This window comes from Eurypyga helias, unplaced genomic scaffold, assembly GCF_000690775.1.
Source record: "Eurypyga helias isolate BGI_N326 unplaced genomic scaffold, ASM69077v1 scaffold3356, whole genome shotgun sequence".
NCBI lineage: Eukaryota > Metazoa > Chordata > Aves > Eurypygiformes > Eurypygidae > Eurypyga > Eurypyga helias.
The window spans coordinates 18,502-41,099 of record NW_010254559.1 but is presented as its reverse complement, the minus strand read 5'-3'; the positions used below and the strand labels follow the sequence as shown (position 1 = coordinate 41,099).

The following is a 22,598-nucleotide window of genomic DNA, read 5'->3' as shown; positions in this document are numbered from 1 at the left end:
GCAGGGCTGCAGGCAGGGGTGCAGGGGGCAGGCAGCCGGCCTCAAGCTCCGGGTTGCCGCCCGGGCATTGCCTGTGCTACCCACAGACTGGCTCAGAGTTGTGGGGCCTTTGAGGGCTGCTCCACATCACAGGGGGCTGCCAGGCAGGCTGTTTGTCTGAGCAAAACCATCAGCACATCTCTCAGTAACTGAGACCTGAAGATCTCTGGTCCCCAGAGGTCTCTGTTGGAAGAGCATCACAAATGGGAGCCACAATCTTTACATTTTGTCTATCATAAACTGTTTTCTTACATCTACAGATCACTCCAGCAGTAATCTGGAAGGTAAAGCACAAAAATCGCTTGTATCTGGTTGTCCCAGTTTCTTACCTTCTTTTGTTCTGTCTTGGCTGTCAGGTAATGGAACACTTTTTTGCTGTACTTCCCTGGAAGAAGTGTATGTTGTCCATGGTTACACACAGCCTTGTCTTTATACAGGCTGAGCTGGCATGTGGATGCATGGGTAGAGTTGCAGAGGATTACTTTCTGTATGCTTGACTCACTTTACAGAATAACACATTTCACAACGATGAATGTTATGCAATCTTTGTATCAAAAAGAATTTAGTACCATGATGGCTTATGCCAGTCTTTTATAGGAAAATATTTGACATATAAATATACCTAAACCAAACCACCACAGCCTTGAACCAAATCCTGAATTCAAGATACTCACCAGATTCAGGGTTGGGATCATATACTACTTAGCCAGAAGACTGGTTATCAGCAGTCAACCAACCTGAAGGAGCTGCCTCTCAGCTCCTAGACCAGCCACATGCTCCCACCAAATCCCTTCTGCATTGCAAGAGCAAATCTCCTTGTGTGCCATAGCCTCCCTTAAATCCAGATCTTTTCCCTGAGAGAGTTGTGGTATCACCCACCAGGTTCCTGAGGAACAAGTACAGTGTCTGCACTGAGTTTGTACCCACGGGAAGAGGATCACACTGGATAAAGCCTTGCCAGACTGGGATCAGCCTGCAGTCAGATGGTAACTGACTCCAGCAGTGAACAAGGTTTTAAGGGAGCATGGCTCTAGCAGCATTGATGCTGAGTTTCCATGAGTCAGAGTACATTGTCTGGAGCTTTTGATAAACATGTCATTATGTTAGACGTGACACTATGTGATGTCACACGTGAGTATCTATTTACATTTGAAAACAGAAGAGGTCATATGGTGCACAGCAGTGATAGCCAGTGCTGGACTTAAGATAGTATTTGAACTTCTGTCATCTCACCAGTTCTAACAGAAGTACATGGGACTGAGGACCTTGGGAACACCATGCTGAGACCAGGAATGGTGCCAGTGGGGGGAAAAGGAAAGAGAAATTAGGCTAGCTGGGGTCTCTGACCACTTCTAAAGGCACAGCCATGGAAGATGCACATCTTTATCGATCGATATTTTCAGCAGCAGAAACAAAGCACAGGTTGCGGGGCGAGAAGAGGAAGCAAAGATGTGAACAGTGCCTTCTCTCCAGCAGTAGGTGGTCTTAAGTAGAAAACTAAACCCCTTAATTCCTACAACAAATGAATTCGAAGGGCAGCACCACCCAGTATTATCATAAAGGAACAAAGGACAAGGCTTATTTGACATATGCTGGTGTTATACAATGAGAAAGAAATCGAGAAGGTGGGAGGGAAGAGTTGCTGTATGATACCAGGTCACCTGGTAACCTCTTTACTGTGTGCAAACCGTTCCAGCACTGAACAGCATCCAGTGCAGCCAGCAGGTGTTGATAAGCTGTTCAGACCTGGCAAGCAGAATACTCTGAGGTTTCAATTCCAATTTTTGGTTCAACAGAGATTTCAAAGAAATGGTGATTCATTTAAGTTCTGACCAAGAAGCGGTGGTAGGTTTTGTTCTTTGACTGGAGATCTTCCTCAACTCCATGATGCACCTTCTGTGCTGCCATGTGCCGCACAAAGTGCACTGATGGCATAAAGGCAACAAAACCAAACCAACACAAACAGGAAAAGAAAAAGTGCAAGTGAGGCAAAAGAGCAGACTTGAAGAGGTCAGCGTAAGTAGTTGCATATCAGAGACAAAGCATTATAGAGTTCTTTGCATGGAGCTGACTCGAATCTCATTTTTCACTGTTTTATTTACTGGTCTCATAATAATCTGCAATTATAAAATATGCAGTGCTATCTTAATAGGAATGAATTCTCTGGCTCAGACTACAGATTTTCTGAGGGTTAGAAGAATAAAAATCCGGAAAACACAAGAGAGAAACACAACTGCTCTTTTGCACTAATAAAAGATTAGTAATCTTATGATGTAGGAATAGATACTTATAATAAGTGATAGCAATAAAATGATATTACTGCATTATTACTAAACAAAGCACATTGATAAGAAGTTTGTGCAACTGGAAAGACAAAACATCAACGTGATTGTGGTAGTAGAAGATGCTGTATCTCATTTGGACACAAGATTAATAGTGTACAGCTTCAGTTAACATCACGGAAGGCTGGGGGTTTGGGGTCTGGTTTCAGATGATCCTTTTCATACCACCGTCCAAAAAGCGTCACAGTGATGACTGGTTTTGTTGGTCTTGCCTTACTTATCAAGCGCCCATCATTTAATACCTGATTGAAAAAGGTAAGAAAGGGACATAATTAGAGGAGTACCCACATGAACAGACTAAGAGCTCAGAAAGATGTGACAAAACAGGAAGAAGGTACGTCAGACCATATCTCTCACTGAAACTAGTGACTTAATTAAAAGGTGTTTAATGGATCTGATTATTCATTGTGAGCAAGGTCACGTTGGCTGTTTTGAGGCAGTTTGTTCCATTACTACCTCAGAGAACACCTAGCATGACACAGCTCCAGGGTGCCCCAGTACCTCGAACTCCCCGGGAGCCAGCTCCACCCCGCTGTACAGGACTTCGGGAAAGACGTGGTTGGTGCCAAAGGTGCCGCTGAGGGAGAACATCTCAAACTTGGTCTGTGCGGTCTCCACCGGCTGCCCGCACGTCTTCAGGTCTGTGCTCTTGCACTTGAGCAGCGTGCATATCTGTGGGGAGCAGGGGACAACAGATTAGCAAGACAGAAACACTCTGGCAGGAAAGGCTTGTGTCATCAAAGCTAGCGTGTGTTGGAGTAGGTGACCATCACAGGATCTCTTTCATAATCTTTAAGTATTTCCTTTTTAGTTGTAACTTATTTTTTCACCCCTTGATCTAATTGGAGGTATTCCAGACCTGCATTGCCTTAGTAGTTAGAAATAACTTGCTTCTGACATAAGTGCTGCCAGAGCACCTTATTTTATCCCTAAAGGCTAATCCCCGCTTCCACTAATTCTTCCAATTGCCAGTTCTCTTGTTTGAATATTCTTTTTCCATGTCTCTTAGTAAGATGAGTTTCTGAATGGAAATTTTAGGCAAATGAAACTAAGTCCTCCTCATTGTGGAACTGCAAACACAGGCCCCCTTACCAATATTTGTATGTGTTGCTAATGACGATTAGGTGAGCTGCTAGTGCATGGGAAAACTGAATTTAGTGTTCTTCACCCAGCTCCTGGTGAATATATGTCAAGGTGATTAAGTCAGCATCCTCTGTTACAGTTTTGTGTTAGGAGTCGCAGGATATAGAGGAAATTAGGAATGGCAGTGTTTTGTCCTTAGAGTTAATTCTCTGGGTTACAGCTGATAAATGTTTATGGACGCCATAAAGAAATCTGAAACAGGACTAGCACTCCTCTGAAGGTTGAAAGGATGTTGGCTGGTTTTGCTAGCAGGTGATAGAGGAGTTTGTCTATTTGTGGCAGATAATGGGATAGAAGTGTATTTGCAAACATCAGAAGTACTATTCAACAGCAAATATGGTTTCAAGTTGAAGTGCAAATAAGCAAAGTAATAAAGAACATATTCTCTCTGTATGTGCTGAAGAAATTAAAACAATACTGAAAAGGAAGAGTAGAAATTCCTGTTTTCATTAGAAAATTCATTACTGGTAAAGACTGTCTGGCACAATCACTGAAATAAATTTTTGAAGCGAGCTCACTGAATTTATTCAAGCTATCTTCTTAAATGTATTAGAATAGCTGATTGCTGCCTAAGACTTTCCCCCATATCCTGGAGTCTGTACCAGCTGGAATGCAAAGGCCATGTTGACAGACAGAAGTAAGTAACTAAAAAAAAGATTAATCTGCTGGCACAATAACTTAATTATGAAGGCAAAAAAGGTCCTCTAATATGGCTTTAAGCAAATTCAAACAGAATGTAATTCATTGTCTTCCCAAACTTTTGATTAAAAAAGAGGAAGAGTGGACATTTCCAGTAAAAGTCGTATGTCATTTCAGTAAACCTCATTGCTGTGATTTGAGAAATGACAAAAACTAACATCTCTCTGAATCTAAATTATCAGAGCATCTCATAAAGATAGATCTAATCAACTGATTAACAGCAACCTTTTGAGGAAGACTACAGAGGAGATTCAGAACGCTTCCTGAAGAGTCACAAAAGAGAACTTAAATTTAGCTAATATTGCATGCTTAAAATAATAATGAGTGCACTCTGGGAACTTAAAAGAGGTTTAGAAACCTCTCCACGGCACTTGTTGGATTTAAAGGTAAGCCAGCTTGGATGTTTTAGCAACTGCTTCCCACTGTGAACAAACAGGATATCAGGACTTTGGCACAAAAGAAAGTCATCATCTTTTTACCCCCACAGGAGCTGAAAGTTTCTCCCTGTAAAGAAGCTTCCTAAAATAAGTAGCCCCTCACCGAGAGAATCATTACCTGCAGATAGTATTGTCCTTCAACAACATGAAGCCCATCAAAAGTACCTAGCACATAAACTTCATCTTCTCGTTTCCCTGCCATCTTGTAGCTCAGGTGACAGCAGAGGTCCTTCTGGCAAACAGTGAGGTTCCCTTCAGGCTTAGTGAGCTCAGTGAAAGTGAACCAGTCATAGAAGATGAGTCCTCTGAACTCATGGTCATTTGGTGAGAATCTTTCAACACTCAAAGCATAAGAGCTCCAGTTAACAGCAGGTGGGGAGTCAGGAGAAAGGCGAGGGTGTGAATCCAGTTCAGCAACAAGGAGGTGACCGTCCTCAGTTTTCATATTGTAGTAGTATGTTCTGGCTCTGTCTGGTGCATAAATACCACTCCCTGATGGAAGCACAATAATCAGTCCAAAAAGAATGAAAAATTTCATATTGTCCTTTCAGTTGTCCCTACTGCTAACTTATCCACTATTTTATAATTAGTACAGAAAATCTAGTCTCACCAAATGTCACCATTAGCAACTCAGTACATACAGCTCATACTTTGGCAAGGAATAGCATTTATTTGCCTGGATGAGGTCTGCTCAGCGTAGCCAAAAGCAGCGGATGCTGTGTTACGGCTGTATTTATGGCCACCCCAGTTGTCCTTTCTCCTCTACGCAACAGAGTTGCTTCAGAATTCCTTTATTCTCAGTTAATTGATGTGAAAGGACCCTCTACTGATTGAGACCGCCCAGAACACAACACAGGCAAGTATCACAGGCCTGTCCTGGTGAACACTGAAGGAGCTGGCAGCTGTCCAGCCCTTTTTACACTGGCTGGGGACTCCTCCCCACATGGAGAATCCACACCTGACCAGTGCCAAGCAGCAGAGGGAAAACAAAGATCTGTCATACCCATCACTGCTGAAGAGCCGCATAAAATGGACAACAAGCAGTAGCCTGTCAGTCATTCCAAATGAGAGGCCCTAAGCCAATGCTGTGATTTTAGAGCTCGGTGAAGACAACGGTCTAGCTGAAAATACTATCCCATAAGCTAAGCTCTAGAAAATCAGTGCTACACTCTTAAAAGAAAATGAAGACTTCTTAGCAGCATTACTGCAAGACGTCTGAACATTTGTTTTTAACACTTTTCTACAACTGTGCTAAATACAGCTACAAATAAGTCTTTCATTTGATGAGCATAAATGGAGCCATGCGTTGGGTTTACAAGTGTATTTACCATTCAGCAACCCATTGCAGCTTTACAGGTGGAGAGGAAAAGAACAAGTTTCTCTGTGCTTTGCATTGCACCAGCAGGGACACGGGGTGTCAGGTTTAAAATCACCTTGTACAACAGGGAATAAAGATTCATGGCTACAAAAACTTTTCGGACAGAGTGAGAGTTAATTACCTGTCATAGACATGCTGGTATAGTGTGTATTGGCAGCTAGGAAGTTGACACGCATGCCCATAGCCCAGGCAGAGTGAAACTCAATCGCAGTCAGAAATGGCAGGACGTTCATCCAAGCTGTCGGGAAGAGCACAGTGTCCACCTGCAACTTGCTCACCAGGACCACAGCAGGCTCATGGAAAAGGATGTCGAAGCACGTGAAAATGCCAAACTTCCCAAAGGGGGTCTCAAAGGTGACGACTTCTGGCTCTTTAGGGTAATTAAACTGAGTTTCTGACATAAACAGATTATACTGCAGGTGAAGGGAAAAAAGATAAATCAGTTAAAGACGCCTACTACAATATCCTGCAGTCCTTCCCTAAAATTTTTCGGAATGATGAGAGTTATTTTTAACCTACATTTGAAGCCTTCACATCTAGGAAGTCAGGCTAAAATTGTATGATCACCATAGTGCCCAAAATGTGGATTTGAGGAGAAACGTATTGTCCTGGCATCTATCCAGGAAAGCCACCAACTATCTGCAAGTCTATTGGTGTCCGCCACCTGCAGCTCCCATAAAAATAATCTCTCCAGTCTCCCCACCCAGTTTATTGTCCTGTTAACCTGAAAGACACTCAGAAGAGAAATAATAATGAAGAGGAACACGGCAGATCTGGTGGCAAAAGACAAGATTGGTGACTGTGGTGTGGAGATGCATGGAAGGACTGGAAGCACCCAGCACTAGCAGGAAGTGCAGGACAGTACAGGGATACTGCAGAGTGGGGAAGAAAACAAAGGGAGTGGTGATGGGGGAAAGGCAGATGATCACAACTGACAAAAAGAAGCAAGCTCGTGACATTCTCAGCTTTCCAACATTTTCCTTCTTCCTTTGCATTCACCTTTGCTAAAGTTCTTTAGTGTCCAGGAGGCCTGGGCAATATACTCATGCCAGTGAGCCAGAAAAGAGGTTCAGGTTTACTGAACTTGTAATTCAGTGCCTGGGCCATGCCAGGATGGCACACAGAGGACCATCCTCCACGGTATCAGTGTCCCCCTCTCCCAGTTCGCTCACAAAGAAATATCTTGGCATCGCCTCTGAAGAACCAGGTGAAACACTGTTCCCGAAGGGCATTAAATAAACAACTGACCTCAGTCTAGCCCAGTGGTGTCTGGCACATGACCCTCAACCACCTCTGATGAATTTTGCAGGTAGGCACATAACACTGAGAGAAGGTATTTTCATGGGGTGCAAATGTTTCAATGCTCTCATCTCTTCTTACACCCATATTAGGTCCATAATAATTCCCCTTATGCAAAAAATGTGCTGAAACATCATCGGAAAAAAAAGATAGGAAAGCATCTGTCTTGATTAATCAGCCTACTTATGTAAGGCAAGATGCAGATGAACATGTTTAAATCCTGGAACATGAAGGGGGAGTCTGGTGAAAACCTGACGCTGGGAACTAAAGCTGCTCAAGCAGCAGGGTTTCCTGTAATAGGGAGTTAACAAACTGAGGAAGTCAAACCAAAACCATATGCCACTAAATTGGACGTGAGCGATCATTTTTCATTCTAGTCGGTTTTGAGAAACATGACAGCAAATACAAATTTGGAGTCAACACTTCACAGAAAGAGAAAGATTGTTTTAAATTATAAACGGAAGCAAAAATCTGCTATGGGACAATGACTGGTATTTATCCCTTTTGCCAAATGAAGACGTTTTTGAAGTAGTGGAAAAATAGCTCCTGACTTTCCAAGGCCACTTTACCTTGTGATAACGAGCCACCAACTTCCCCTCTGTGTCAAAGACGACGTTGGTGTTGTACTGGTAGCGACCGTCGCTGGGGCAGCTGGGATCACTGGAGTTACAGGGCTTCTTGTCCCCGATGTTTGCAACCACATAGATGGAGTTACTCCTGGCCATGCAGCTGAGTCGTTCCTGCACTGGTGCTGGAGCAAATCTAATGAGTTTTAGGGAGGGGAAAAAAAAAAAGAGTAAAAAACAAAAATACTAACAACAACTGTGCTGTCAGTGGTGTCCATCACTGGAGTGCTGAGAGCATGCCGGCAGCACCTCCCACCCTGCGGTCATGGCAGGGCAGGCAGATACATAGGGTGTCTGCAGCACTCCCTCAGGTTGCTTCCTGCAGCTTTGGGAAGGTTCTGGAGCCCTCCCACCAGTGTCTGGGCTGCCTGTCAGCACCTCTCGGCACCCAGAACACACTCTGCAGCAAGCGGATAATCTGTCTGGGAAAGGGTAGGAGAGGGACTACTTGATGTCACACAGGAAAATATCTCTGTCTGGCATAGCAGCACCAGAGAACTGTAGCTCTGGACACTTGACACAACAAGCAGAGCTGAGCTGTGGAATAGTGCAGCTGATGTGGTCAAGGCAATTCATCTCCACCCACAGACGGGAGAGCACAGTCCTCCAGCCATGGCATGAACAGCATACAATCATAGAATGGTTTGGGTTGGAAGGGACCTTAAAGACCATCTAGTTCCAACCCCCCTGCCATGGGCAGGGACATCTTCCACTAGGACCAGGTTGCTCAAAGCCTCATCCAGCCTGGCCTTGAACACTTCCAGGGATGGGGCATCCACAGCTTCTCTGGGCAACCTGTTCCAGTGCTTCACCACCCTCTCCGTGAAGAACTTCTTCCTGATATCTAATCTAAACCTCCCCACTTTCAATTTAAACCCGTTTCCCCTTGTCCTGTCACTACAGGCCCTTGTAAAAAGTCCCTCCCAGCATCCTTGTAGGCCCTTCAGGTACTAGAAGGCTGTAATGAGGGCTCCCCGGGGCCTCCTCTTCTCCAGGCTGAACAAGCCCAATTCTTGCAGCCTTTCATCATAGGAGAGGTGCTCCAGCCCTCTGAGCATCTTCGTGGCCTCCTCTGGACTCGCTCCACGTGGTCAATATCCTTCTGATATTGAGGGCTCCACAGCTGGACGCAGCACTCCAGGTGGGGTCTCACCAGAGCAGAGTAGAGGGGCAGAATCCCCTCCCTCGACCTGCTGGCCACACTTCTCCTGATACAGCCCAGGAGTGGCATATTTGTTTCAAGATGTGACAGGCCGTATGCCATAAACTGGCAGCCCCCCTGAAGCACCTGCACCAGGCCAGAAGAGAGCAGGCATCACCCTCTGTAAGGTGTGTGTTTGGTTTTGCAAGGTGTGCGTGAGCTTTGGCAAGCTCAGCACAGTCGTTCCGTGAAAGTTCATAGGTGGGCTGGGCCATACAGGTTGGATCATCATTCAAGTTAATGTCGGTAGCACCAAGGAATAGGGCATGCCAGACTCTGGTGGCAGGCACTATATTCCCACAAGGCACTAATGAAAAACCTTATTTAGGATAGCGAAGAGACATGCAGATCACAAAAACTAACAGTTTAAAGAACTGGAATAAAGACCTACCGAGGTACGCTGCTATCCTACACCTCACATTCACTGAGAGACTCTGTGTATTTTAGCTACTTATGTTTCAGTAGAAAGTTGCACATCCTGTGCTTCCCCCCGTTGTGAATCTTCCTCTTGGGACCGTTGAGGAATTACATCCTCACAAATGTAATAACACGCTCTAAGCACCTCATCATTGAGCAGGCACAGAAAGCCACCCTGAAAAAGGCAGACCACTGCTGTAGTTCCACGGCTGAGCACTTATTGCATGCTGCATGGTTCTGAAGTCCAGCCCTCAGCTACAGCTTGTCCCTGCTGGAACATCATGCTTGAGTGACAGGTCATGTTCTACAGAAATTCAGACTTTTATCTTATCTTAATTGTGAAAAACTAAGATTAAAAGTTTCTTGGTTTGTATCAATCAGAGGTTTGGACTTTGACTACCAACCTCATCACCTCTGTTATCAACTGCTCAGGAACTTGTTCTTGGCTGTCCACAAAACCAGTATATGTGCTTTTATTTGAACATGGCGTTTGTACAAAAACAAACAAACCAACAAAACAAATAAAAACTAGTGCTAAGAAGTTACTATCAGTTCTACTCAAAATAATGTGAAAAAAATGAAACAGAATGAGAAGCAGCATACTCTGGCATCAAAGCTTTTCCAAGTGAAAAAACCCACGTTTACACTAGGTAACCTATATTCTCTAGATTGTTTGAATTTCTCTTTGAAGTGTCTCATTCAAAATATGTTTTTAACAGAGCTCCCTTGTCAATTAGTCATGGACATGCTATATACCTTATCACGTAACTTACCTACATATGCAACTTTAACTGAACCTTACCCTCATGTCAAAAGCATCAGCAGCTCTCAGGCATTTATTGCGAGCAGCTCACAACTCCATGAGACACTAGCCTGAAACCACAGAAATCATGGCAGAAGAAATCACCTTGTGGGGTCAGTGCAGGGAATCCAGTTCACTGCCGGGTCAGGGATATCCTCCAGGTAGGGGTAGATGGCTTCTCTTGTGAAACGCCAGCCGTAAATGCCGTCTTCAGGAGTCACAATGATGCGGGCGCCCTGACACAACAGGCTCCGTTAAGAATTCACCCACCAACAGATAACCAGGAGGGTGAGCAGGAGAAGAAAGCACTAATTAACAACACTCCCGATACCCCTCGTACCTGCTGGGCAGCTTCCTTGATGGCCCCTTCCAAGACATCCATGTTTTTGTTCATCAGGGCCAAAGCATCGTCAGGAGAAACGGGCTCATCCGTGGCATCTGGCAGGATGACGGCATGCTCGTAGACGGCTGCAATGAAGGTGTCGGAGCCCAGGGCCTGAAGGGCTGTGAGTGCAAACACCGCAGCACGCAGGACAGGCTGGGAAGGGAGCATGGCTGGTGCCTCGCAGCTCCTAGAATGCTCTGAATGATGGATAAATGGTGCACAAGGAGCATACATAGAAAAGAAAGAGGGATAAAGTTTAACTTCAAAGGAGGGAGGAGGTGCTGGTCTGTTAAAGCATTACCTCGGAAACAGGTGACACTTGACGGGCAAGTGTAACAGTACACAGCAAGGATGTCGCAACTCAGTGAGACTGAAAAATGGGGCAATGCCAAGAGGAATTGTGTCAATAAAAAATAAGTTATTAAACACATGGCTAAAAAGAACGGTGCAGTTTCTTTGTTGTGATACCTTTTTTCTGTCATTGGTTGAAACAGACTTTTATTATCTGTTTTGGCTCAACTGATACCCAGGTAAAAGTTGGATCTTGCACTCCTGGAGCTAGTTTTCTGTGAAGTCTGAGTGGCATAACTGAGGGCCTCAAAAACTATTAACTTTATTCTAGTGTCTTCATATTCCCCAGTTCCTGTGTTATGTGCCATTATGTGCAGTACTTCCCAGAGTTTCTTTAGACCAAAGTCATTACATAGCATCTCGCTGTACGTAGATGTAATACACTTAACGTGCCAGCAATATAACCATCCCTTGCATTTATCCCAATGACTCTCCCAGTCACTTCTGTTAGCTCTACATCACACTGTAACAGCCTTCCTCCAGAAAACATGCATCTGGAGGGAAAGTTTTCCCCTGAAATCAGGCAGGTAAGCCACCAGCCAGCCACACTTCATTGCCTGTGTATTGGGTTTGTGTGGCAAGGTTTTAGTAGTGGGGGGGATACAGGGGTGGCTCCTGTGAGAAACTGTCCTATGTTTCATAGAGCCAATGCCAGCCAGCTCCAAGACAGACCTGCTGGCCAAGGCCAAGTCCATCAGCAATGGTGGTAGTGCCCCTGGGATAATGTATTTGAGAAGAGGAGAAGAAACTTGTGCAACTGCAGCTGGAGAGAGGAGTGAGAATACGTGAGAGAAACAGCTCTGCAGGCCCCAAGGTCAGTGGAGGAGGAGGAGGAGGAGCTCCAGGTCTGGAGCAGATTCCCCATCAGCCCGTGGTGCAGCCCATGGTGAGGCCGGCTGTGCCCCTGCAGCCATGGAGGGTTACGAGGGAAGCAGAAACCCCCCTGCAGCCCGGGGAAGGCCCCACGCCAGAGCAGGGGGATGCCCAAAGGAGGCTGTGACCCTGTGGGAAGCCCATGCTGGAGCAGGCTCCTGGCAGGGCCTGTGAACCCATGGAGAGAGCAGCCCAGGCTGGAGCAGGTTTGCTGGCAGGAGCTGTGACCCTGTGGGAAGCCCACACTGGAGCAGGCTGCTCCTGAAGGACTGCACCCCATGGGAGGGTCCCAGGCTGGAGCAGTTCATGAAGAACTGCAGCCCGTGGGCAGGACTCACGTTGGAAAACTTGGTGGAGGACTGTCTCTCGTGAGAGGAACCCCACGCTGGAGCAGGGGCAGAGTGTGAGGAGTCCTCCTCTGAGGAGGAAGGAGCAGCAGAGACATCGTGTGATGGACTGACCACAACCCCCATTCCCCATCTCCCTGTGCTGTGTGCAGGTAGGAGGCAGAGAAATCAGGAGCAAAGCTGAGCCTGGGAAGAAGGGAAAGGGTGGGGGAAGGGGTTTTAAGATTTAGTTTTTATTTCTCATTACCCTACTCTGATTGGATTGGCAATAAATTAAATTGATTTTTCCCCAAGTCGAGTCTCATTTGCCCATGAAGGTAATTGCTAAATGATCTCTCCCTGTCCTTATCTTGACCCATAAGCTTTTTGTTATATTTTTGCTTCCCTGCCCAGCTGAGGAGGGCAGAAATAGAGTGGCTTTGGTGAATGTCTGGTGTCCAGCCAGGACCAACCCATCACAGCCTGGCTACCACTGCCTGAAGCAGAAGGACAGGTTAGTTCGCCAGTAGCAGTGGCATGCCTGCTCCTCGGCTCACCTTTCCTGTCCCCAGGAACACAGTGTGTATTGAGAGGCCTTCATTTTTAAACTTTTACTGCAATTCAGTCCAAATGCATTTTTTGCTATGACATTTTTCACTTTTTTACTTTCTAGCAGTTGTGGTATTTGCATTTGGAAAAAGCTATCTGAATAGTGGGAAGCACAGCCGGCTGCCTGCCTTCAGCCTACAGCAGACTGTCCTTTGTGGAGCTGCCTCTCAGAAAAGACTGAAGTGTTGCAGGTGAACGCAAGCACCAGAGGAGTTCCCTGCAGGAGGGCTGACCAAGGGTTTTAAGCATTGGAAACATCAATTTGCATCCGGTAACGTTCGCCTCTAAGTACTTCTCTACAGACATTGCTCGATACAGCATGCTCGTTCAGGAGCCTTAAATATGAACCTTTAAGAGGCTGCAGTAGAGATTTTAGTGATAATTGAGGTAATGTAGCTTGGTAGCCTTACCCCCCCACACCCAGTTGTTCTTACCAAATGGAATACGGAATGAGTCACATCAACCACAATCAGACCTAAGTCTGAAGGAGGAAGCAGTAAATGCTCCCTTACTTAGCAACAGCCGGGACAACAGACAGCCCAGAATGGTGACTACCTTGGCAGGGCTGAGCAGAAAAAGTTACATGTGCAGGGGCCAGGCACTGACCCTCCAATTTTAAGTGACACTGCCAGGACAGGGGGGGTCTCTAGCATGCTAGGATGGAGGCATCCCTGTCTGCCTCTGTACCAGCAGGCACTACCGCCTGCTGCCTGCCCAGCTGGGCGCTCACCCAGGAACTAGCAAATAATACCAGTTAAAAAGCCCACTGAATAAAACTTAACAAAACTGCAGCCATCCAGGCTACACATGGCTGTGGGCAGCGTAAGAGGAAGCTTATCCTGGAGATCCCTCTACTTTTCACGCCTCCATCCTCCCACTCCACTCTCCCCACCCCTCTACTGCAATCTCTCCAGTCCCTGCTCTGCCTGAGGCCGGCGGTTATACGAGGACTTACTTGTGTCAATCAGGACGCAGCTCGACGCTGAATCAGCTTAGCTGTAGAGGTAGTCTGTCTTCAGGCTGGGGTCCTGCTCCTCTTCTTGTGCCAGGAGCGGCTGCGTGGAAGACTACTCCTTCTTCGGAGTGTTAATCTTTCTGTGGAGAATCCTGTGAAGGGTCACACCTGCAACCATGCAATCACTGCAAAGCACTGAGGACATGCGGGCAGGGGTGAGGAAATCAGAAGCCACTCATTTTTAGCAACAGCACATAGTTATGCTGCTTAGCTGTAACAGGACACCACGTCCTAGGGCGCAGATACAAACGTAGAGATACCGACTTACAGACTAAACCTTGTTTTCACGATGTTGTCTGTGTTCAAAAACCAGTGTATTTTGCATTCTGCAAGTCTGTTTTTTTAATGACGTTGTACAGATTGAATATTAGCAAGGTTTTTATTTCAAAACAAACCTCCAGAACAAACAACCCAATTAGCAGTACATAGAAATCTTAGCCGCACCATGCAAAACAATCCAGTCACTTCCTTAGAAGGTACAGCCTGCAGGGCTGGCACCTGAACACATGCCAGTCTGTTCAAGCTGTTCGCCAGCTTTTCCCAACCCCTGCCTGCACAGCCCTGATTCCCCCTCACACCAGCATGAGCAACCGTTTCATCGGAAGACAAATAAGCACCTGCAAAATGGCTTATTTTGAGAATTTTTTATATGGACCCACCTGACTGCTTGAAAAAGGCGACACAGTTCTCAATAGCTTTGTGGAGATTTTCAACACCCTAAACCTGTGGCCAGAAAGACGTAAGTTATGGCATGATAACATTACACTGTGCACTCAGTGGAATAACTGGTTTTGAAGGAACAGTCTTTTCAGGCTTTTACAAAGTGAATGGTAACTTGAAGGTTCAACAATCGTCCTTCAAAGGTTATGTTCATCTCTGGTTTAGAAGAGTGTGTGTTCAGAGATGGAGCGGCACAGTGTTGCGGAAACGACTTCTAATACTCTGTCAAAAATTTCAAAGAATTAAAAATCGGTTGTTATTGGGCCATAACCCACTGCTGTGTGCCTGAACCCTACGCCACTAAAGACAGAGGAATTTATTTTCTATTGTCCCCAGTGAGATGACCAAGGCCAAGCCTCTGACGACGAAAAGCTATTGTACAAAACCACACAGAACTGCCCAGCAGAGTAATATATTTTTGCTGAAAAATCAAGTCAACAAATCAATGTGCAATGATTACGCTGTTAGATAACGCAGACTGAGAAAGAGAATGACACTATGATTATGGGTATTAACGCTAATTAGCATTAATTAACCTTATGCTTAACTATGATTAATTAGCATTACAGAAAAAAGAAGATGAGATCTTAAAGGATCTGCAGTGAAATCACGGTGAAGCTTCCCGTGTGTGTGGAGAGTCCTTTTCATACCACCTCCAAAAGAGTGTTACACTCAAAACTGGCTTCGATGTAGTAGTATGACTTATTAGATGTCCATCATTTAGCACCAAGCTATGCAAAAGTAAAATAAACAGGAACATCAGCAAAGCAGTACTATTGTATGACAAACACACAACAATATATTCATTAATGTTGACCTAGTTGAGAGATGTCTTGAAAAAAAGGCAAGGCAAAGCTTGTCTGAGTCTTACACACTTGGAGATATCGCAAAGTCTGAGAAAAACTACACTTCTCTCTTAAGAAAGATCTTGTTCTAGCACTCCAGAGGAGGCCACGAAGATGCTCAGAGGGCTGGAGCACCTCTGCTGTGGGGACAGGCTGAGAGAGTTGGGCTTGTTCAGCCTGGAGAAGAGAAGGCTCCGGGGAGACCTTATTGCACCCTTCCAGTACCTGAAGGGGCTACAAGGAAGCTGGGAGGGGACTTTTTACAAGGGCCTGTAGTGACAGGACAAGGGGTAGCGGGTTTAAATTGAAAGTGGGGAAATTTAGATTGGATATCAGGAAGTTCTTCCCAGAGAGGGTGGTGAGGCACTGGAACAGGTTGCCCAGAGAAGCTGTGGATGCCCCATCCCTGGAAGTGTTCAAGGCCAGGCTGGATGAGGCTTTGAACAACCTGGACTAGTGGAAGGTGTCCCTGCCCATGGCAGGGGGGTTGGAACTAGATGGTCTTTAAGGTCCCTTCCAACCCAAACCATTCTATGATTCCATAAGATTTGGGAAAGAAAGGAATTGGGCAGCTGGACCTGCTGTATGAATGCAACCAGGATAATCAGGCAGAAATGAAGTCAATTACTGAAACAGAGGGTGCTGATAATTCACAATTTGCTCCTGTGTCTTGCAGTGGCTTTTTGACCATTTTTGTTACAGGTCTGACAACTCACAAGGGTCCCCCAGTACCTCGAACTCCCCAGGGGTCAGCTCCACCCCGCTGTACAGGACTTCGGGAAAGACATGGTTGGTGCCAAAGGTGCCGCTGAGGGAGAACATCTCAAACTTGGTCTGTGCGGTCTCCACCGGCTGCCCGCACGTCTTCAGGTCTGTGCTCTTGCACTTGAGCAGCGTGCATATCTGCGGGGAGCAGGACACAGAAAGGCAAAACACTGCCAAGCTTTGAACACTCAAGAGCTGGATTTGATAGTAAGAAAACCTGTTATGATGAAGAAATTATCCAATGCATCTACTCATTTATCTAGGTCAAGAGGAACCATGAGCACTCTTGGCACCTGAAATTTTGTAAAAGGACAGTTCTTTGACAGAACCACAGCAAAGCACTGTGTCTGTGTGTACACACGTGTTATAAGTTACATGGGCATTCATGCATATTGCAAATGCATTTAGTCACAGATGTGGAACAGTTTGTGACCTAAGTAAGTTAATTCAGCTTTGGCTGAGCTTCCTAAAAAACTGAAACCACAGTTGCCTACTTTAGTGGGAATACTCATAAGATACAGAGAAAAAATAAAAAGATTAGCTCATTATAAAAAGCCTAACAGTGAAATTTAAAATAACCAATACACTGACAAGCCATGTGAAGAAAAGCGTTATATCTGTGTTTAGCTTCTTCATTTTGTTAGCTAAATGCATCTTGAGAGAATCACGTGAGCACAATGGTACAATCCACTGAGCAGAAAACAGCTCCCTGTTGTGACAAGAGCATCCCTGTGAAGACAGGGAGAACTCTATGACCTTCTCACCCTTTTGTAGACATACATGGAAACCTCCTTGAAGAGTTATAGCACAATCAACTCAGGTTCTTCACATTCATCATTTGTAACACAGACAGAAAGGTAGGATCAACACCTCTAATAGAGTCAAAATACATAATGAAGAAAAATGTTTTCAGAGGGGCCTAAAAAATGCCTCCCCTTAGACCCCCTCAATCAAAAATGTGACAAATGCAAACGGACTACCTAGAAAATATTCCAGCCTTCCCACCGTCCAAATAAGAATAAAAACACTTAACCTGCAAATAACGCTCTCCTGCCACAACATGCAGCCCACCAAAGGCACCCAGAACATAAATGTCATCTTTCTGCTTCTCTTCCGTCTTGTAACTCAGACGGCAACAGAGGTCCTGCTGGCAAATGGCACGATCTCCCTCGGGTTCAGTGAGGTCCGTGAAGGAGAAGAGATCATGGTAAATGACCCCACTGAAAGAATGGCCATTTGATGGAAGCTGGTTGATCCAGTTGGCATACAATTTCCATTTAACAGCAGCAGGATAGTCAGGAGACAGATGTGGGTGTGAGCTCAGTTCTGTCACCAAGAGGTGACCGTTTTCCATTTCTTTATTATAATAATATGCTCTGGGACCATCTGGGGCATAAATACCACTCCCTGCAAACACAGGACACCAGAAAGTTTTTAATCTGAAAGCAAGTGTATGGTGTAAGTAAGCAGTCTTCACTCATTAAAAAATGTGCCAAATTTTATTCTAATGTTTACCAGATTGTCTTGAAACTAAATTAAACCTTCACATACTGCAATCCTAACCTAATGCTTTTTGTAGTCAGTGGAAAGTAGACCAAACTCTGATGTTTCATGTATTGTAAGTGACAAGATTAGTGTGCTAATTATATGCCATTATATATAATTTAAGTGGCTGAAGCTATTATACATCCATCATTAAGTTTATGGCATTAGAAATCAGTGTTTCTGATTAAAATGAATGGTAAAACTGTAATGTCAAAAAAATACTGCAAGGAAAAGATATGAGCAAAAGTCATATCTCTATGTAAGCTCTTTACTTATATACATAAATCTTTAAAGCCCACAGTAAAACATATCCATAAAGAATATGAGTTGTATGACACAGTGTCATCAATGACAGAACTAAAGGAATGGCCCGCATCCGGTTTTATTTGGAAGGCAAAGTTTAGGGCTACTTTTTAGCCACACCATTAAATTTCTCTCACTTTTGCAAGCAGATGCCCACAAAACTTGTGCTCGACTTCTAGCATCTGCATCAGGAAAAATATACAGTGAAAACAGAGCCTGCAAAGGAAACTTAACCCAAGGTCTGCAGCCCAGTAGTGTTTGCAGGGCTCAAGAGAATATTTCTCAGAGTTAGGTTTCCACCTAGTGGAGAACAAAAAAGTTTGGGCCTTCACATGACCAAAACATCATAGAATCATAGAATGGTTAGAGTTGGAAGGGACCTTAAAGATCATCTAGTTCCAACCCCCCTGCCATGGGCAGGGACACCTTCCACTAGACCAGGTTGCTCAAAGCCTCATCCAGCCTGGCCTTGAACACTTCCAGGGATGGGGCATCCACAGCTTCTCTGGGCAACCTGTTCCAGTGCCTCACCACCCTCTCAGTGAAGAATTTCTTCCTGATATCTAATCTAAACCTCCCTCTTTTCAATTTATACCCATTACCCCTTGTCCTATCACTACAGGCTCTTGTAAAAAGTCCTCTCCCAGTACCCTTGTAGGCCCCCTTCAGATACTGGAAAGCTGCAATGAGGTCTCCTCGGAGCCTCCTCTTCTCCAGGCTGAACAAGCCCAATTCTTGCAGCCTTTCATCATAGGAGAGGTGCTCCAGCCCTCTGATCATCTTCGTGGCCCTCCTCTGGACCCGCTCCAAGTGGTCAATATCCTTCTGATAAACATCGATAAAACACCAGGGGCAGATGAAGAATCACATGCATTAACTCTCGGGACTGATCGTTTAACAAATAGCTAAAGGTGTCCTAGCCAACTTAAGCATTTTTGAGTTCCTGCATATCACATTTTCATTTCCTTTTTATCTGTACGAGTTCTCTTGCCCTACTCCTATTGACATGTGTATGCATGTCTAAAGCTGACAGGAATTCCTGCTCAGGTCAAATGCACTGCACAGGTGTAAATGTTACCCTGAGGAACAATATCAATTAGAGCAATATCACATTACCTGTTATATCTAAAGTGGAGTTGTGCGTATTTGCTGAAAGAAAGTTGATGCTCATTCCCATAGCCCATGCTGAGTGAAACTGGACTGCTGACAACAGTGGGAGAGCGTTACCCGAAGCGGTTGGGAACAGAATGGTGTCAACCTGGAATCTGCTTGCCAAGACGACAGCTGGGTCATGATAGAGTATGTTTGCACAAGTGAAAATGCCGAAGTAGCCAAAGGAGGTATTGAAAGTCACATATTCTGGATCCTTAGGGTAATTAAACTGCTTCTCCGCTACAAAAAAGATCGTACTGTTCATGGAAAGGAAGGAATGGAGAGGAAAGAAGATTAGAAAAGAAATCAAAGCATTTAAATCACACAAATTTTGGCTATAATATTTATTCATTTCAATACAAGTAATTGAGAATGTTTTGTGGACATGCAATACCTTAATTTCGAAAAGTAGAATTCATACCACTGCAAGAGGAGTCAAGCACAAATATCTGTGGTTCTGATTTGTACCAATGAGGGGCATTTGTATTTAGCTAGGAAGAGTTTAGGACATGAATGTTTTAATATCTCATACGCCACTTCCTATTGAGAAGCAGTAAAAGTAGAGGGCTTATTGAGTGTTAATTAATCTCATTTAATTACTTGCTATTAAATCCTGGAATGAAGATATCTTAAGGCAGTGGCTTTCACCTGTCCTCTGACACCTGCTCTATAATGACTCTACGTACAAATACATTTAAGCCTGGGAAGCAGCTTCTGTTTCACATTTTTAATCACCTGGGGATCATGCACTTCCTGAACTCTCTATAATCCTCTTACCTTGTGATAATGAGCCAATAGTTTTCCTTCAGAGTCAAAGACAACACTGGTATTGCACTGATAGTGACCATCACTTGGGCACCTTGGATCACTGGAATTACAGGGCTTCTTGTCTCCCATATTCACAACCACACAGATGGAGTTATTCCTCGCCAGGCAGCTCAGTCTTTCCAGCACCGGTGAGGGAGCAAGCCTGAACAGCAGAAAAATGAGAAAGGAAGTAAGACATCACAACCAGTCAACCCATGTAAATGCTAAAGATAAGACTACAGATCACAAGAATGATCTGTTTAAGTCAGTAATTTCTAACACCAGACTGTTATTTTCTGTTATTCAACAGAAGGCAGCGGTTTTGTGTTTCAAAGCTTAGTGTGCTGAAACTCCAGCTCCACTTTTTGTTAGGTTAGTGAAGAACACAGGAGTTTCCTTGCAGTGAAAGTGAATGTTGGCACTTTCAAAGTCTCCCACTTGCTGCCGGCATGTGGCACAGGGTTGATGTTCCACTCCTACATAGGCTAGTTTGAGTTGTTCTGCTTCAGCTCTTGATTTGGCTGCCATGCTGAGGTAGCTTAAGATTTGTTTCTTCTATGGTGTGTTTCATTATCTGTCACCAAATATTGCAGCTGCAATAAAATGATGCAATTTAATAAGGAAAATAAAATTTGAGCTGCCTTCCCTTTACAATGCTGTAATGTCAAAAAGAAGCGGATCTGATTATCATGCTTTAATCATGGAAATAAAGTAAGTTAATAGAATAAAAAGGCTCCCATGTCACAATTCAAAAATGTAAATTTGAAATTTTGTAGTATACCCTTTCAGTAGTAGCTGTTATTTTATTCACAAATATTCCTAATATTCCTATATCTTAAACATGTTTACAATGATATACATTACTGAAATGTAGATTCTGTAGGTTTTCAGTTTACTTTTCAATAAATCTTGACCTATATGAAAACACTAACCAAAATCAAAATAATTACAGTGAGAAAAAGCTGCAGAGAAAAATGATGAAGTTGTTTGAAGCTATTTATGGCAACTGCATGATGTCTGACCTGCCTTCGTTTCACGGTGGTTGTGCTGAGACATTTAAAACTACCAGCAATCCCTTCCTGAAGATAGCTGTCTGACTGTTCCCCCATGCACAGCAGGGACGATACCTTCCAGGATCAGCACATGGAATCCAGTCCACCTGTGGGTCTGGGATATCCTCAAGATAAGGGTAAATTGTTTCCCTTGTGAAGACCCCGCTGTAAACGCCATCTTCAGGAGTCACAATGATACGGGCACCCTGATACCGACACGCAAAACCAAAACATACCGTTAAGGACATTAATAAATAGTGAGTGTTTATCCAAATTAATGTCTCTGACAAGGCTGTAATACCTGTCTGGCTGCCTCTTTGATGGCTGCTTCCAAATTGCCATATTTGTGTCCATCAGCACCAAGGCCTCCTGAGGAGAAACCGGCACGTCGGTGTCCTCTGACAAGACCACATTGCGCTCGTAGACGGCTGCGACATACCTGTCCAGGGCACAGGCCTCCAGGGCAGACAGCACCAAGAGCATGGCACACGCACGAGGTTTAGAAAGCCCCACGTCTGGGGCCTGGAAGTGGCCCAAGAGGAAGATGGGGGCAAGCAAAGCCGTTTGGGGGGCTTTAAAAGGGAAAGTCTTGCACAAGCCCTGGGAATTCCCCCAGAGTGGCAGAAAGCCAACACCAGGAGATGCTGTCACCCTGCCCGGAAAGTCTCACAACATCAAAGGCCAGAGGGCAGCCAGGGTTGAGCAATTCTGCCTTGCACCACCACAGAGAATCATCCCTGCGCTGCAGCTGGAGAAACACCTCGCCTGCCAGACCTGCGGATGATTCAGGTGCGGCATGGCTGTAGTAATGCAGCTCCAGGCAAGCCGGAGTTTGGGAAATCTCAGCCAAGACCAGCACGGACCCATTCCTGCCCAAACGTGAGGGCGCGGGATGCAGGCAGGGCTGCAGGAGGCAAGCAGCCAGCCCTGAGCTACCACCCGGGCACTGCCTGGCCACCCCAGCTCAGCTCAGGGCTGCTCCGATTTAGCCAGGTGTAGTTTGGCTTTGGCTGACAGTCCCTTCTTATCACAGCTTCGCAGATCAACTGTGTAAGTAATAGCACATGGATGTTTAGACCTGTCACTGCGTGAGGAAAGCCCAGCACTAGCGAGGGGGTTGCTTAGAGCGAGAACAGCAGTAAGAGACCCCGCTGCTCTGCTTTACCCATGGTTCCAGGACCCCTGAATAACCCTGGCAGAACAAGCTTGTGAGTGGATTTGAGCAAACAACTTGGAAACCAGGATACCTCTTCAGGTTTCTTTTGTCTCTGTAGTGTACTTGAATTCATAGAATAGTTTGGGTTGGAAGGGATCTTTAAAGGTTCAACCCCCTGCAATAAGCAGGGACACCTCCCACTAGATCAGGTTGCTCAGAGCCCCATCCAGCCTGACCTTGAATATTTCCAGGGATGGGGCATCCACAGCTTCTCTGGGCAACCTGTTCCAATGTTTTATCACCCTCATTAT

General features: G+C 45.0%; 2 protein-coding genes across 2 annotated transcripts; both read right to left on the bottom strand.

Moving 5' to 3' along the window:
* Window positions 1-2,485: 2,485 nt before the first annotated feature.
* LOC104503488 (pantetheinase-like) lies at window positions 2,486-10,941 on the bottom strand. Its single transcript, XM_010153021.1, has 7 exons — window positions 10,724-10,941; window positions 10,489-10,619; window positions 7,907-8,099; window positions 6,160-6,451; window positions 4,779-5,152; window positions 2,883-3,053; window positions 2,486-2,623 (listed from the first exon to the last, which is right to left on the bottom strand). The coding sequence occupies exons 1-7, from the start codon at window positions 10,934-10,936 to the stop codon at window positions 2,486-2,488; spliced, it is 1,512 nt and encodes a 503-aa protein (XP_010151323.1). The 5' UTR covers window positions 10,937-10,941.
* A 4,328-nt stretch (window positions 10,942-15,269) lies between these two features.
* Window positions 15,270-21,614, bottom strand: LOC104510687 (pantetheinase-like). Its single transcript, XM_010153020.1, is given in 9 exon segments — window positions 15,270-15,363; window positions 16,208-16,410; window positions 17,306-17,679; window positions 19,237-19,519; window positions 19,521-19,529; window positions 20,050-20,242; window positions 21,207-21,337; window positions 21,433-21,467; window positions 21,470-21,614. Coding segments are annotated over 9 exon segments (1,467 nt in total).
* Window positions 21,615-22,598: the final 984 nt, after the last annotated feature.